This window comes from Podarcis bocagei (genome assembly GCF_964188305.1).
Source record: "Podarcis bocagei genome assembly, chromosome: 7".
Lineage (NCBI taxonomy): Eukaryota > Metazoa > Chordata > Lepidosauria > Squamata > Lacertidae > Podarcis > Podarcis bocagei.
The window spans coordinates 77,794,020-77,810,035 of NC_138132.1; the positions used below are offsets into that span (position 1 = coordinate 77,794,020).

At 43.5% G+C, this 16,016-nt stretch overlaps 1 protein-coding gene and 1 long non-coding RNA gene across 2 annotated transcripts; one reads left to right on the forward strand and one right to left on the reverse strand.

The window, feature by feature from the left end:
• The first annotated feature begins 1,342 nt into the window (after positions 1 to 1,342).
• On the forward strand, positions 1,343 to 6,326 carry LOC308591168. The gene is made up of 2 exons (XR_014010016.1): positions 1,343 to 5,365; positions 5,587 to 6,326. It is a non-coding gene; the product is annotated as an uncharacterized lncRNA (long non-coding RNA).
• A 623-nt stretch (positions 6,327 to 6,949) lies between these two features.
• Positions 6,950 to 15,964, reverse strand: LZIC (leucine zipper and CTNNBIP1 domain containing). Its single transcript, XM_081201745.1, has 7 exons — positions 15,806 to 15,964; positions 11,997 to 12,122; positions 10,750 to 10,885; positions 10,161 to 10,259; positions 9,287 to 9,382; positions 8,748 to 8,829; positions 6,950 to 7,334 (listed from the first exon to the last, which is right to left on the reverse strand). Exons 2-7 carry the CDS (start codon positions 12,095 to 12,097, stop codon positions 7,276 to 7,278), a joined length of 573 nt encoding a protein of 190 aa, XP_081057871.1. The 5' UTR covers positions 12,098 to 12,122; positions 15,806 to 15,964; the 3' UTR covers positions 6,950 to 7,275.
• Positions 15,965 to 16,016: the final 52 nt, after the last annotated feature.

Genomic DNA, 16,016 nt, shown 5'->3' on the forward strand with positions numbered 1-16,016 from the left:
AATCTGTGCTTCAGTACTTAAAGGACATCAAAGCACGATGGCACAGAAATCTACAACCTGTCAGTTAATGAAGACCTTAACATGAAAGCCTGTGAAAAGAGCAAAAGCAAGCTGCAGACAGGAACTGGGAGGGTGTAAATATGCTGGGATCTGAGATTATCACTAACGTACCCAGCAAGCAGCAGGCAGTAATGATGATTAATTATTTAAGAAAAACTGAGTGCGTCAGCTCAGGCTGAAGCGGGGGAGGGGGGGAGACGGAAACATCACTCTGGGATCCTTCCGTTAGAGTTACATTAATTAGCATGGTGTGTGAAGCGCAGAGAAATATCCAAAGACATTCTATCCTCATGTGAGGTGGGAGACCTGCAATTAAGGCATCTGTTTACCCTTTGTATCTGACCGAGATGGCTTTTGAAGGAATTACAGGCTTAATGCAATTTTAAAAACTCACCATATGTTCTGCTTTGTCCCCATTTGGCTTCTTGATTGTATAAACGTCTCAGGGCAGGGGTGGGGATAATCTGTGGCCCTCAGATGTTATTGGATGCTAACTCCCATCAGTCCCAGCCAGTATGGCTGATGGTCAGGGATGATGGGAGTTGTAAATCCAACTAAAGCTGGAGGGCCACAGATTCCCCACCCTTGCTTTAGGACAGGACAAAATCTACTTCCCTGCAATTTCTAGTTCTTCCCTCTGCAGCAAGGGGGGGGGGAGTTCCACCTCAGTATACTTGAGGACCACTATTATATATGTGCCCAAACCCCCCTGAAATATTTTATTTGCTATTTATTGGTTGCCTTTTTGCAAAGTCTGGTGGTACCCAGCTAATGCAAAGCAGGGACTTGCAGTTGACAGGTGATTGGGAGGGGCAAGTCAATTATCTTTGCTGCAGCACTTGAATTGCCTTGTTCCAAGGGCCAGAATTTTAGGAGAGGACAAGGTGATGGATAGTAAGAAAAAATGCAGGTACATTAAGGGTGAATCAAATGGGAAAGCATTTCAGCAGGAATGGCAGGGGATGGGGGAGATTGAGCACAGGACAAGAAGCTATTTGCAAGCTGCTGTTGCTCCTGACCCAGTTCTTAGTCTGATGTGGTCTGATCCCCTAGAGATGTACAGAAGGAACGGCAAGTGACATCTTCTTTGTTTAAATGGCTGCCGTACACAGTTCTCAAACCTGCTTGCTTTCCCATATACATCTTTTAAAAATGATAATTTAATCTTAACCCATAACTCAAATTATATTAGGAAGCTTGTTTTTTGTTCTTATTTGTTTTAATTATCAGTTTTTTATCCATTGACTATCTGTGTCTAATCTTGTATTTTATCCAGATGTTAGGAAGCTTAATGACTTTTATTTGTAAATGATGTACTATTGGGTGACTGGTGTGTGTGTTTTATCATACAATGTAAGACTCTTTGGGATAAGACCCCCCTTAAAAAACCCCACCTTTTAAAGGCATTAAATGGTGTTATAAATTTCCATAGTTTCCTGCTGATAGTTTGGAGCTTTGCATGACACCTCCAGTTCCCTTTGCTTTATGCGTCTTTTTTCCTAGGCGTAGCTGAAAATCAGGTATCATAAGCCCTAGCTCCTCCATTTGCTGCTTTGCACAGCCAGCCTTAACACTGGACAAAGACGCTCTGCTTCAATCTCTTGCCGTTAGCCATCCATGATAATCTGCTTTGAAATTCATTTAGGATTCTTTCATAATCCAGCTGCCACCACACACCAAGACTTTCCATATGACCACAGGGGTAGATTAGTTCTGATGTTAAGATGGTGCTCATGGTCAAACTGAAATCTTTGCCATTGCATCATTACTAGGATTTTTCACACCCTTAGGAGAGCGCTCATTCTAACTTTTCGCCAGAAACAATTTTATGGGCAATCAATGTAATAAACTACATCCTGCATTTTTGGACTCCAAAATGACCACTCTTTTTATGAGGACTACCCATATTATGAGCTAATGTTTTTACTTTTAATGAAGTATTCTTGCAGTTGGGAAATTTTGTTCCCACTCCAGAAGAGAAGAGATTAAGAGGCAAAAAGAATATATTTTGTATTTCATAATGTTGCATAACTTAGAAAAAGAGCATTTAGTGCAGAAAATCAATGACACAGGACTACTGTGAAAGCAAAGCAAGGCTACAGTGCAGAGGTGGCAAACCCTTGGGCCAGTCTTTGCCTGCCAGGGGGTCCAAGTGAGCCTATGCATCCATTTCCCTCAAACCATGCCTTCTAGCTCATCAGCTGATGTCTCTCGCAACATCATCATGTGACTGCAGGCAGGACAGGGTTAAATCCTGCATTGGCTGTGTACCTGTTCCCATTAGGGAACAGATCAGAATTTAATCTCCCACTTGTCCGCTGATGAGCAGGGGCAGGATACCATGCAAACCCCTTCCTGAATCAGAAAGGTACGCATCATAATTCTCTGCTAGAACAGTTTCCTTCCCTTCATTTTAGTAGGGCTTTCAATGCAAACCATCAAAAGTCCTGTATAAAACAAAGAGGGCCAGCATCATTTTTAGCAGCACTTTGCACCTGATGTCCTTTTGCTGTCAGGTGATTGACAGGTGGTTAGGGCCACCCACCTGATAAATTTGTTCAACGTGGCCAATCCTGATGAGGGGCCAAAAAGGCTAACCACCCCTACTATGGAGAATGTTGCTCGCTAGAAAAGATGTACAAGTTCTCACACCAAGTAACTTTCCTTCTGCTTTCCACACCTGAAGAGGGACTTTCAGAGTTACCAATTTGCAGGCAAGTTTTTGAAAAGAGATTACAATTTTACGCCAGCAGCACTAAGGCACCTTGAGCTTTATAACTGCTTCAAGCAACAGTAGCTCAAGTATTGGATGCCTAACAAGAAAATCCAACCCTCTCAAAGAATGTATTCCAAATGAAATGCCATATTTGAAACCATTGGCATTTTAAGGGGAAAGTTGTTATAAGGCACTGGTTGTGCCCTTAAAAAGAAGATGGGTGGGGGAATATAAAATTGACAATAAAGATAAAATACATTTCTCAGTGATGGTTTATTAAAGTGAAATGAACAATATGCAAAGAGAGACAAGTAAATGCAAATCTCTAAGCTGAGTGAGGGAGAGAGATCAGAAGAAGCAGCCTGTTTAAAGCCGGTGTGACTGCTGGGTTTGGCTCAAGGCACGGATTTGCAATGGCACAGCAGCAAACCTTCCCTTCTGCAGGCAAGGAACTAACCCTCTAATCATCACTAATGAGACAGCTACAGCATTTCAGGGAAAGAAGGTGTGTAACCACTGTGACTTCACACAAGCTGTTATTTAGCCATCAGTTTTAAAAGGGAAGAAACATTTAAAAGGGTGCTATTCCCAACTGCCAAGGCCTAATCACAAGCCACAGAGGGCATTGAATACCAGAAACAGGGCAGTCAAAAGCAGCCTAACTCTAGGAAATGCTGCACGGGAAGTTTTCAGAGTCACAAAGCTCAAATGCACACACACTTCCCGGTAGACCTGCTCTCTCCTCTAACCAGGGTTTTGCCATATTTCTGTGGGACATAAGCCACCCCACTTAGGAACAGGATGCTAGGTATGGTGGTATGGCTTCTCCCCAAGTTTCCCATGGGGCTCTTGCTCCTTGAACAGACTACATAACAGGCAGAAATTCAGCTGATTGAGCTTTCCATTGTATTCCATTGTATCTTTACTGCTTACCTGCTGGGCAGCTTTTAAAGGCAAAAGAGCCCTGCCAGGATGAAAAGGGAACCCTAACATGTTCTCTACCGTAAAACCTCATATGTGACTTGTTTTTTATCTGTCAAATCTACGACTAAAGGAAGTTTTCCAACAACTTCAATTAGGGCTGCCATACATCTGGATTTTCCAGGACATTACTGGGATTTCAAAGGCAGAATTGACATCTGGGGGGAATTTCTGAATGGCAGCGCTTTGCCCTGGATGTTAGGCAAGTCAATCGAAAAATCATGGGGTTTTTTTGGTGTTTTTGTAAAGAAAAGCTCAACAATTTCAGTGGTTTCCTAAAAAAAAAAAAAAGTCAACAATTTTGGGGTGTCCTGGTTTTTACTTTTTGAAATATGGCAACCCTAGCTCCAATGTACTAGAGCATTCAGTCCCAGATCCAAAAGTAAACCTGACCTCAAACTTCTGTGTGTCCAACACTGGAGGAGGCTTGGACAGTATGGTCTTGAGTTGAGGACAGTGAAATTGAGGAACACCAACCTACGGGGAGATTCCCAACCTAATTTTGCTCATTGCAGATCAAGCTTTTTCTAGACTGAACCCACTTTAGGCTACAGGTGGAAACTGGATGTTTGACTTCACAACCCCAAATCCCTGCCCACAGAAAACAGTCATTTCCTAGAGTGGGATGTGGGGAGTTTATAGCCTAGCCTTCTCTCTGACATACAATTCCTCTGCAGCTGAAAAAGAAAGAAAGGGAAGAGTGTGCATTGGGAACAGGTATAAGAGGGACATTCAAACACACACATCCCACTAGCTCCTGCAATGTGAATGTGGAGTTCAGCAAAAGATTTACCTCTTAATTCTGGTGGTTTAACAGCCTTGGTATTGTAGAAGCACTGTTGTGGGCGGTGGGAGAGACTACAGAGGGACATTTTCTACTTGCCCAGTTTCAGAACTCATAATCCTATTTGGAAAAGTGCCATCATAACTGATCTATAAAACATGGAAGGTAGTTGCCTGTTTTATGGCTGATCTACTGTGGCCATTGTTCACTAATAACCCAGCGAGCTGCTCCTCCCAGCCTCATGTTCCTGCACTCCCAAAAACTGCTGAATAAGGGAGAGTCATGTTTTGGCAGCATTGCAGTATGCTACAGCCAGCACCCTTTTGGCAACCTACGCATGCCTGCTAGCCAGGAAAATAGAATATAGGCATTGTGCTTGTTCCTTTTTTAAACTGGGGAGGGGAGAGGGAGAGAGCAGCAGTTTCTCAAGTTACTATACAATGAGTTCATCTGGGAGCTGTGGCAAGGGTAAGAGAATTGATTGGCAGGGGTGATATTCAGTACTTTCTTTTAAAAAGAAATTAAAATCAGGCCCCAGGCAAACTTACATATGATCTTTAACAAGCAGAAGAGATAGAAACAAGGAAGAAGTTTCATATTCAGGATTAAATCAAAGCAGTTTTTCAAATCCACTCACTTTCTGAGGTTCTAAGTGAACAAGATCTGTAGTGATTAGGAAAAGGGCATTCTGCATGTAAATTCAACTGTTAAGACTGAATAGGTGAGTCCTGCAACAAACTAAGGTCAAAAATGAAGGGGGAAATGACAGAGAGAAAGAATGTGTATGGCTTCAAACTGCAAAAAAGTGAAAAACAAGTACAGTGGTACCTCGGGTTATGTACGCTTCAGACTCCGCTAACCCAGAAATAGTGCTTCAGGTTAAGAACTTTGCTTCAGGATGAGAACAGAAATCATGCTCTGGCGGCACGGCAGCAGCAGGAGGCCCCATTAGCTAAAGTGGTGCTTCAGGTTAAGAACAGTTTCAGGTTAAGAACGGACCTCTGGAACGAATTGAGTACTTAACCCGAGGTACCACTGTATAGAGGAGATGGCAGGGCAGAAAGATATGCTCTCCAACACCACTCCCCCACCCCCGCAAACAAACAAACAAAAAACAAACCCAGTTGGATAGTTACTAAGTTGTAGCCAACCAAGTCCTACTCTGAGTAGACCCATTAAAATTAACAATTTAGCCATGTCTGCTAATTTGAGTAAGACTTGGTTAGAAGCATCACTATAGAAACTGCACACGCCAAGAGGCATTTATTTAGGGGAAAGCTACAAATATTGCAACCAGTTTATGGGGTTTAGTACTAACAAGCCCTCTTCCGATGGAGTTTTCAGGGATGTCTCAACTCCTTAAATATGGGCCTAGCAAGAGGATGCCCTCCACAGACACCAACTTGGCAAATTACCCACCATCCAGTGAGAAACCTAGTGTGGCGTTTCTGTCTAGGGCTAAGGAGACCCAGATTCAAGACCCTACTCGGGCTAGCTAATTACTCTTTCTGAGCCTGACCTATCTCACAGGGTCATTGTTGCAAGGATAAAATGGGCGGGGAAGATATACACTGAGGGAAGAGTGGGAGAGGAACGAAAAAGTCTGTCGCTCAATAGTGGAGCACCTAACAGCACAGGTTTAATTGCCAGCATTGGGAATGACCCCTCGGAAATCCTGGCGCCCAGCTGCTGGTCAGTGTAAACAACACTGAGCTTGATAGGCTTGGAAAAAGGCAACTTCCCATACTCCTAAGTGAAAATTGTTGAGAAGGAGCCCAAAGGGACGAGGGAAAGGGATGAGGGAACTTTTAGCTCAAGCCGATAAGTCACAGTCAACTGGCATCTTAAGTCAGGCCTGGAAGATGACAGGGAGCCTGCAGGGCTAACAAGATCAACAGACAGCAAGCGCCACCTTCATTCAGCAACGGAACAGGCAGCATCTAAAAAAAGTAGGATTCCTCTCTGTTTGTTTCTACTTGGAAGGAAGCAGTTTCATGCCGGCCTTCCAAAACATGAGGGAAGAATGGCAGATTGTAGCCAATAGCACGCCTGGCTACCGTAGGAGGCCAGAAACAGGGCTTACTGACTGCGTTCCCTGCCATTCTGGTCCACAATGTTTAATTGGCCCAGAAAGCTCCCAAGAGGGCTGCTATTGTTTGCCAATCAAGACACGGAGGACACAATGCTGCCCATTCATCTCCCAAGAGAAACCGGGAGGGCAGGAGGGCGCTCGGCTTGTTTTGAGACAAGCAAAACTGTGTCGCATTCCACACTAGAGCTACATTCTCTCCCCCACCCCACTTAAAAAAACCCCCACACAATTCCAGCAAAACAACTGAACTCACACAGCCATCAAGCACCAAGAGCTGCTGAAGAGAGATGCTTTCTGCCATCACATGTAACAAAAATATTAGAGAAAAACATTTTACTAGAGAAATGCACATTTTAAAGTGGGGGAAATACATACACAATGCATACATTCAAAATGTTACACAATTAAGTTAGTTGGTTTCATTTCCTTGTTTTTAAAAAGTACCACTTAGTGTTTTTAGCCTCTGAACTTATGCAGCCCAGCTCGCAAAAAAGGGCACTTCAGAAACGATCTTCATTGTAGGTTAGCTTGCCGTTAAGATAAAGAGCATTACAAAAAAGTTTGTAAGAAACACACAAATACAACATGGTAAAAACAAAAAACAAAAAAAACAGATCCAATGCAGCTGAACGTAGCCTGCTTTCACTGCTTTGATTTCTCTACCTCAAAACTTGCCAGCGCGAAGACCTTATCGCCTGATCCTGCAGTTAATGAAAAAGAGGGACTGTTTTAAAATCCTGTCTTTATTCCATCAGCAACATCCAGCCTCCAACAAATAATTATTGATTAACAATTACAAGTATAAATTTATATAGCCATACTAATCACACACAGAGGTATTTGATAGTAAGATTTATTTATATTTTTAATATGTGAATAGAACATTATGCACTTACAATTATATGAGTTTTTGATCCACTGTTTTAAGTCTTTCTTAACTTGGAATACAGTACTCCCATATTGCTTCTCTTATACAAGTTTCTTTTAGATTTTTTTTATATCTTTTATCTCCTTATCTTAAACCTGACCATGCTCAACTGTTCCCCTCCCTTGTTGAATTCTTAGAATACTCTGTGAGTTTGTTATACATGTAATAGACTAACAAAAATAAAAACAAAAAGAAACGATGGTGGACTGAACTGCATTGATTTAAATGACAGATTGCACTGATGTTAACCACTGATCTCAAAACCGCTGATTTTAACCATGGATCTCAAAACTGCACTAAACTGCAGATTTGGGAGTTTCTTAGAATTCCCAAGCAATTATCGGTACAACACTGCCAGTAAGTCATATGCAGGTAAGATGGCAGGCAACTATTTACCATATTGGACCAAATATAAGCCGCACCCGAATATAAGCCACACCTTTAAAATTTAAGGGGGGGGGGAGAAAAAAAGACAATACCCGAATATAAGCCGCTCCCTTAAAATTCCACAGGCATTCACACCCATAAATGTCAAATGTAGAAGAAAATCCTACGGGTACTAGAGAGGACCCGCAAGTGGGTTTAACACCTGTTCGTAGCACCGTAAATGCAAATTAAAAAATCAACACTGCACTGTAAAATACAGGGAAAGCGATGTATGACATTAGAATTAATTGCACAACAGTCTCAAGCTCGCAAATCTGCAAGAAAAAAAATTTTTGTTCCGTTTTACCATATGTCTGTTTCAGCAGCGATATCGTAAAAGCCAATTTTTGTAAGGTCGCAAATTTAAGCCGCACTTTAACTTTTCACAGTCGGAATTTGGGAGGAAAGTGCAGTTTATATTTGGGCCAATACGGTATGTGGACTACTTATTTTCATTGACTGATTTTGCCAGGCTGATCTACAGGATCAAGTTGTATGTTTTGACTGGGACTGATAAGCATCATTTGGAATAAAGTCAAACCAGTCTGTCATTGGATTGGAAAAAATGCTATTTAAGTTACACTCATGTTCATGCTATATGGCAATGAATCCAACCTCCATGCCTGCTAATGAAGAGGAAGCAGATGAGCTCTAGTCATGAACTAAGGATGAGACACCATTTCTTTTCTCCTGATTGTGAGAAGTTTGACGCACATGAACAAGGAAAGAGGCATGGGGAGATTTTTTTTTTTTAACTTACCAAGATCACTGGAAACTCTCACAAACTGGCTGAGAGCAGCTCCTGCATTTGTTGAAAGAAAAGTCTCATCATCAGGAGTCAGCTGTAGACACAAAGAATGAAAGAAATAAGGATGAGTCAGCCATGAAACTTTTAATATCACTTAAACAAGTGATGGCCAGACTTGGCCCTCCAGCTGTTTTGGGACTACAACACCCATCATCCCTAGCTAACAGGGCCACTGGTCAGGGATGATGGGAATTGTAGTCCCAAAACAGCTGGAGGGCCAAGTTTGGCCATCACTGACTTAAACATTTAAAATGAAAGTGGCATAATCAATACAAGAAAACATTTCCAAACAAGCTTTCATAGCTTCAAGACTCCAGACAAAGCCTTAAATAGTGTTGAGGCATAGTGAAAAAACATCCAATTCTGTAATATTCTGTGCAGTTTCTAAGGGATCCAGATTCTGCAGCAGGGTATAAGACTACACATAACGTGTGTAATCCACGCAATTCCATTTATAGCCCCATGAAGGACATGCCAAGCAAATTTAGTACCTTCTCCCCAAGCTTCCTGAGAGCCGTGAGAATTTCCACTTTTTGCTGAGTATAGACGTCCCGTCCCAACTTTCCAACAATCAGATCTCTGTCCATCTATAAAGGGGAAGAGAAAACCGGGAAGTGGGGGTGGATGACACCAATTATGCATCTGATGTATGAAGATTTACACAGCCCTTAGGAATTAACAGCCATTATATGTGTACCATGAGAAAGAAATTTGTGGCATTCGCTAAGTGTCAGTTGCAGAAAAGATCGACTGCCGTCTCCCACCATCAGCCCCATCTGGCATGGCTCACAGTCAGGGATGATGGGAGTTGTAGTCCAGCAACAACCTGTCCAGGTTACAGGTTCCCCATCCCTCCTTGGGCAGAGTTCTCTCATCACACATTTCCATGTCATTGTGTGAACCAGTTCACAGGCACCGCATGGGGCAAAGCTCCCAATTAAATCAAAGCTTCTACAGCCTGCCTAAATCATCAGCATCTTCTTCTTCTCCTCATTATCATTATCATTTGATTACTGACTGCCCTATACCTGCAGGTCTCAGGGCAGTTCACAAGATAAAATCACAACACGAAAGCACAAAGTACATAATAAAAACAGAAACAGGAACAACCAATAATCCCCCCTCCCCAAATTAGTTTTCATAATTTAGTCTGCCCAGCCCAGGACTAGGCAATGCTGTTAACACTCCCAGCTTCTCATCTTTGAAAATCAGTATAAAACATTGTTTAAGATTTGCAAGTTTTAAAAAATATGTAGATCACATTGGGATGCCTCACAGGACGCGGTTTATAAATGAAATGAATTAATGATTCTAAACATACTTCACGTATGTACACTTTTTAAAAAGGTGATAAAACATCTTTACCTCTGCCAATCTTGTCCGCAGCTGCCCTGGCTGCTTTTTGGCAAACATCCTGATGACTTCCGGGGTTTTAAAAGCCTGGCTGATGGCCGCTTGTATAGCCTGGAAGAGGAAGAGGAAGAAGAGCTAAAACCCTCACGAAAGATGCGAGTTACCTGTATAGGAAGCTGCATTACACCATTGGTCCATCTAGTTCAGCATTGTGACTGGCAATGTCCCACCGGAGTTTTAGAGAGGAGTCATTCCCAGGCCCATCTAAAGATGATCAGATTTAAACTGGGGCATTCTAGATGCAAGGCAGATGCTCTACCACTGAGCTATGGCCTTTCGCTTAAGAAATAGGAAGATGCCTTATACAGAGTCAGACCACTCAGTATAGCTCAGCATTGCCTAAACTGACTGTCAGTGGCTCCAAAGGGTTTCAGGCAGGGGTCTCTTCCAGCCCTGGCTGGATATGCTGGGGATTGAACCTGGGACCTTCTGCGGTCAAAACAGATGCTCTCCCTTTGAGTGATGGACCCAATGTCATAATGCAGTGTTTTAGACACACTACGTCAAAAAAAAAAAAAAGAAGTCCCCTCCAAACACTCACCAACTGCATCCCACTAAGTTCGTCTACCAATGTCATGTTTCCAGACATGATCTTCTTCAGGGAATCATTGAACTCACTCAGCTGCTCAAGGGTTTCTTTCTTGGTCTCTTCATACTCATCTGCATCCAGATCATCTCTGAATAAGAGCAAGCACTGCGACTCAGCCAACAGGTTAACCACAGTAGGGCTCTACATAGGAACATAGGAAGGTGCCTTGTACTGAGTCAGACCATTAGTCAATCTAGCTCAGTTTTGTCTACACTGACTGGCAGCAGCTCCCCACTGTTTCAAGCAGGGGACATTCCAGCCCTACTTGAAGATGCTGGGGATTGAACCTGGGACCTTCTACAAGCAGATCATATATTCTACTACTAAGCTATAGCCTTGTTATTTAACCAGTAGCTGCTGATAGCCTTATATTCCAACAGCCATCCCTCTTGTTAATAGTGGGCTGCTTTCCCCATCTCACAAAATTAATGATGCCAGTATTTTACTACACCGCCCTGAAACAGTGTGGAGCTGCTCCTAGTCGGTGTAGGCAGTACTGAGCTACGTTACCTCTAGGTTCAGCAGCAGTACGTATCTGAGTATCAGTTGCCACAGAACAGTAACAGGAGACAGCTAATGTCCTCATGTCCTGCTTGTGGGCTTCCCAAAAGGCATCAGATTGGACACCAAGGGAAACAGGATACTGGACTAGAAAAGTCTTTGGTCTGATCCAGCAGGGCTCTTCTTACATTCTTAACAACAGCAACACAACATACTGGCATGTCACATGAAGTGCTGCCCTTGGAAGATCCTTAAAGGATGTCTGAAAAGGACGAAATCCAAATGAGGGCATGCATCACCCAGTAGTGTCTGGTACCCATTGGTACTGGCAGGTCAGAAGGCAGGGAGCCTAACAGTAGGTGGAATCAAAGTCAACTAATTCTAGCTTTGTCCACATTCTCCTCCCTGCTAAGTTCTACAAAGGCAATAAAGAGATTATGAAGGAGGAAGCTGGCAGGCAATCCCACCCCCCTGGACTAGTACTAAGTAAGAAGTCAAGGTAGGGTCTGACTAAGAGCAGGCTGACATCAGTGGGACTGTGACCCATTAGCCCTGATAGGCCAGCCTCCAATTACATCATCCCATCCATCTACAAACAGCTAAAGACTGGATGGAGAAAAAGATGCCTGCCCTGCCATACATGGTGTTAACACAAAGATTTTGTGACAGATTAGTCAATTCAGGATGGAATTTATTACCTACACTCCTCCAGATCTTGCAATTGCTGCATTAGTCTATCCAGTTGCTCTTCCAAGTTTTGTTTCAACTTACTGGTCTCAATTGCTCCCCTTGAAGCCATTTCAAATTTTGTGCATTACAGACCACCTGAAAGAGACAAGAAACTTACATGTGGTGTGTGTTATTTAAACTGCCAATATCAGAACGATGTTATACAAATTGACAGTGCAACTGCATTTGGAATATTGTATGCAGTTCTGGTCACAAAGGATATTGTAGAGCTGGAGAAGGTTCAGAAAAGGACAACAGAAATGATCAAGGGGATGGATTGACTCCACCCCCTAAAGAAAGATTGCAGCATTTGGGACTTTTTAGTTTAGAGAAAAGGCAAACAAGAGGTGAAATGATATAAGTCATGATATAATATATATTATTCATGGAATGGAGAAAGTGCACAGTAAAACATATTTCTCCCGCTTTCATAACACTAGAACTCATGGGTATCCAATGAATCTGAATGTTGGAAGATTCAGAATAGATAAAAGAAAGTACTTCTTCACACAGCACATAGTTTAACTGTAGAACCCACTCCCACAGAAGGCAGTCACAGCCACCAAGCTGGGTGGCTTTAAAAGAGGATTACACATATTCATGGAGGGCAAGGCTATCAATGGCCACTAGTCACAATGGCTATACAGTGGTGCCCCGCAAGACGAATGCCTCGCAAGACGGAAAACTCGCTAGACGAAAGAGTTTTCCGTTTTGGAGGTGCTTCGCAAAACGAATCTCCTATGGGCTTGCTTCGCAAGACGACAATGTCTTGCAAGTTCCTGCTGGTTTTTTCCCCCTTTCCCCCCCTTTTTCTAAGCCGCTAAGCCGCTTATCAGCTAATCTGATCAGCAGATAAGCCGCTAAAAGCAGCTAAAAGCGCTAATAGCGCTAAGCCGCTTATCAGCTGATCCAATCAGCAGATAAGCCGCTAAAAGCCTCTAAAAGCCGCTAATAGCGCTAATCCGCTAATCCTTCAATGGGCTTGCTTCGCAAGACGAAAAAAACCGCTAGACGAAGAGAATCACAGAACGGATTCTTTTTGTCTTGCGAGGCACTACTGTATTCTACCTCCACTATCAGAGGCGTCATGCCTCTTAATATCAGTTGCTGGGATTCACTAGTGGGCAGAGTGCTATTGGGCTTATGTCCAGCTTGCAGGCTTTCTACAGACATCTGATTGGACACTGTGCAAACAGGCTGCTGGACTAGATGAGCCATTGAATGATCCAGCAGGCTTCTCTTATGTTCTTAAAAGGAAATAGAAGGCTGGTTATATAGCTGATACGGAACGGAAGGGGGGGGCTCCTTTCCCCCCCTCCTTTCTAGGAACATCCGAGGCGATGGCCTCGAGGGTGCCCACCGCACACTCACCCTCAGCCCCCTCACCGTTACATAAGCACCACACTTCTCCCAGACCCCAGTGGAACCCTCCTTTCCCCTTCTTTCTACGAGCGAAATAAGCTCATGTATATATCCCTATCTCTTGCTATGCCTATTCGCGCTCCATACTTATAACGAGTAGACCGTGTGTTGCTGTATCTCCGCTTATTCCTATGGCCGCGCTTTAGCCAATCACAGCCATGCATTCGCCCTGCAGAAGCTAGCTCAGGGAGCTCCTGCACGCCTCATTTCACCCCTGACAAGCTGCTGACGGCCCCCCACTACGAGAACAATGGATCCGAAACCAGGGACCTCGTAAAACTGTCAAAATCCTGTTACAATGTATCCATTCTGTTTCCGCTTGTCAAAATATTGTTACAATGTATCCATTCTGTTTCTGCTTTTGCCCTATAGTACAGAATGGGTTTGAAATCATTGAAATCTTTAGAAATTGATATAAAATCAACCGTAACTCCGATTTCTTCACTCTCGGTGTCATTCAACTCAGTTCCCCGTGGACTCCATGATGCTATCCCTACTTCCATAATCCCCGAAGCGGCAGGTCACGTACGCAGGAACTTCTTAATCCTGTCAGATCGTTTCGCCAAACCTTTCCTCTAGGCAATATTAGGTGGCAGACGATGCATATCTCTGACCCATTGTCTTGCCACCACCGGTACTCAATAAATGTGTATCTATGTATATTTCCCGCTCCGCATGTCCCCCCTCCCTCATCCGAAATGCTAATTAATGTAATCCCACCTTTTCATAATGTATTCATGACGTGTAAAGTATATTCATGATGTAACTTGCGAAACCCAACCTTCCCATAATGTATTCGTGACGTTTCATGCACTGTATTCTGGGACACGGAGGGAACTTTTAAAAGTTCATGTCACCCCTTTCTCGGGGTTCAATCTCGCCTTGAACCTGTTGCGCAATAAACTTGGACCTTCTGCAGTTTGCTCCTGCGTCCGGCTGAGCTCATTTTCTTCCGCAGGGACCCACGGACTTAGTCCGATGAGCTGGGTGGCAAAGTAACCCCGCACCCAGATTTTAGCCGTAACAATAGCGAAAGTGGCATAAAAGAACTTTGCTGTAGTACAAAGGTAAATGTCATCTTCTTTATTTAAACATGCCCATCCTATTCGAGAGGCTCAAAGGAGATAAAATTGTATTGGGGGATTATTGAAGCATGATTAACTCACCCTAGGAAGCAAAATTAATTAAAAAAAATTACCAGGATGTTTGGTTTACTAGTTTCTAGTGCAAAAGTATTTCACACCAAGGACCAATATGTTCAGGGATGCCATGTTTTCCCCCCAGTTTATAAAATGTGTTTTAAAATTATAAATAGATTTCCTTCTAAGCAAATAGGGGAGGGGACATTCAGCTAACTCTAGAAAACAGCCAGTTTGGCTCTGGAAGTCAGGGTGGAGTAGTGGTTAGATGGCTGGCCCTTGGAGACCAGGGTTCAAATCACCATTTGGCCACACAAACCCTATCTGCTTTTTAATGAAACATTAGTCACCAATCAGTGTACAATAACAAAAACAGCAAATCCAAATGATATTTAAAAAACATTAAATACAAGCATACTTCATATAAGCAAAAAAATAAGCAAAAACCGACTCCAGTCAGGCAGCTCAGCATGCTATCAGCAATTTAAAATGTCATCTCTGTAGTCTAATTTAGATGATCCGCTGAAAGCTACAGAGAAAAAATAAAAATAAAAGCCTTTGAGACCCACCTAAAAACATCAGTTCCTCTATCAATTCCCTGATCCGCAATTAATTTGAGGAGGAAAATGTTAGGAGGGGCCCAGCGACCATAAACTGGGAGCCAGTCCCACTAACACGAAATACCATTTCTGACACGCCCCCCTCTCTTTTGTAGCTGGGGATGAAGCCTCACCAAGGAAAATTTGCCGCAAGCACACACACGCCGGACCTCTCCAGGGTGCTAAACCTTACCCCTAAATGAGGAGTGGGAAACCTCTGGCCCCCAGGATGCTCACCAGCCGCACCCCCTCCTCACTGGCATCGCACCCTCCTTGAGCCTTTTTGCATGGCCGGATTATTCCCCTCCCTCCTCCAGTAATCCTCCTTGCTTACCCGAATGGAGAAGGGTGTGTGCCCAAATACCAGCCTACTGTACAAAGGTGAAATTTACACTTCTTGCCCCGCCCACAGCTGGCATGTTCCAATCTCCCACCCCAGAAGGGAATGGGCTGAAAATGGCTCCCCGCCCCAGCCCAAACCATTCAAAGCCCCCTCCCAGATCCGCAGGCGGACTCCCTTCCTTATACACACCCACCCAGCCCACTATCCCTAGTATCCTTCTTCCACTATTAGCTTCTCCTCTTACATACCCCAGATTATCCCCGCATGCGCCTTACCCCCCAGATAATCCACACTCCTTCAGCCTTCTAGAAAACCGACATTCCCAACTCCCCCAATCACATCCTTTCTTCACGCAACGGGGTCCTCTATTTCAAAAGCCCAAACCCTTCCCACTTCCGTTTTCAAGATTGTGTGCCGGGGGACCGTTCCTAGAGACGGACACGGTACCTCTTTCGGCGCCCGCGACCAATAAGAAGCTTCCCCGTA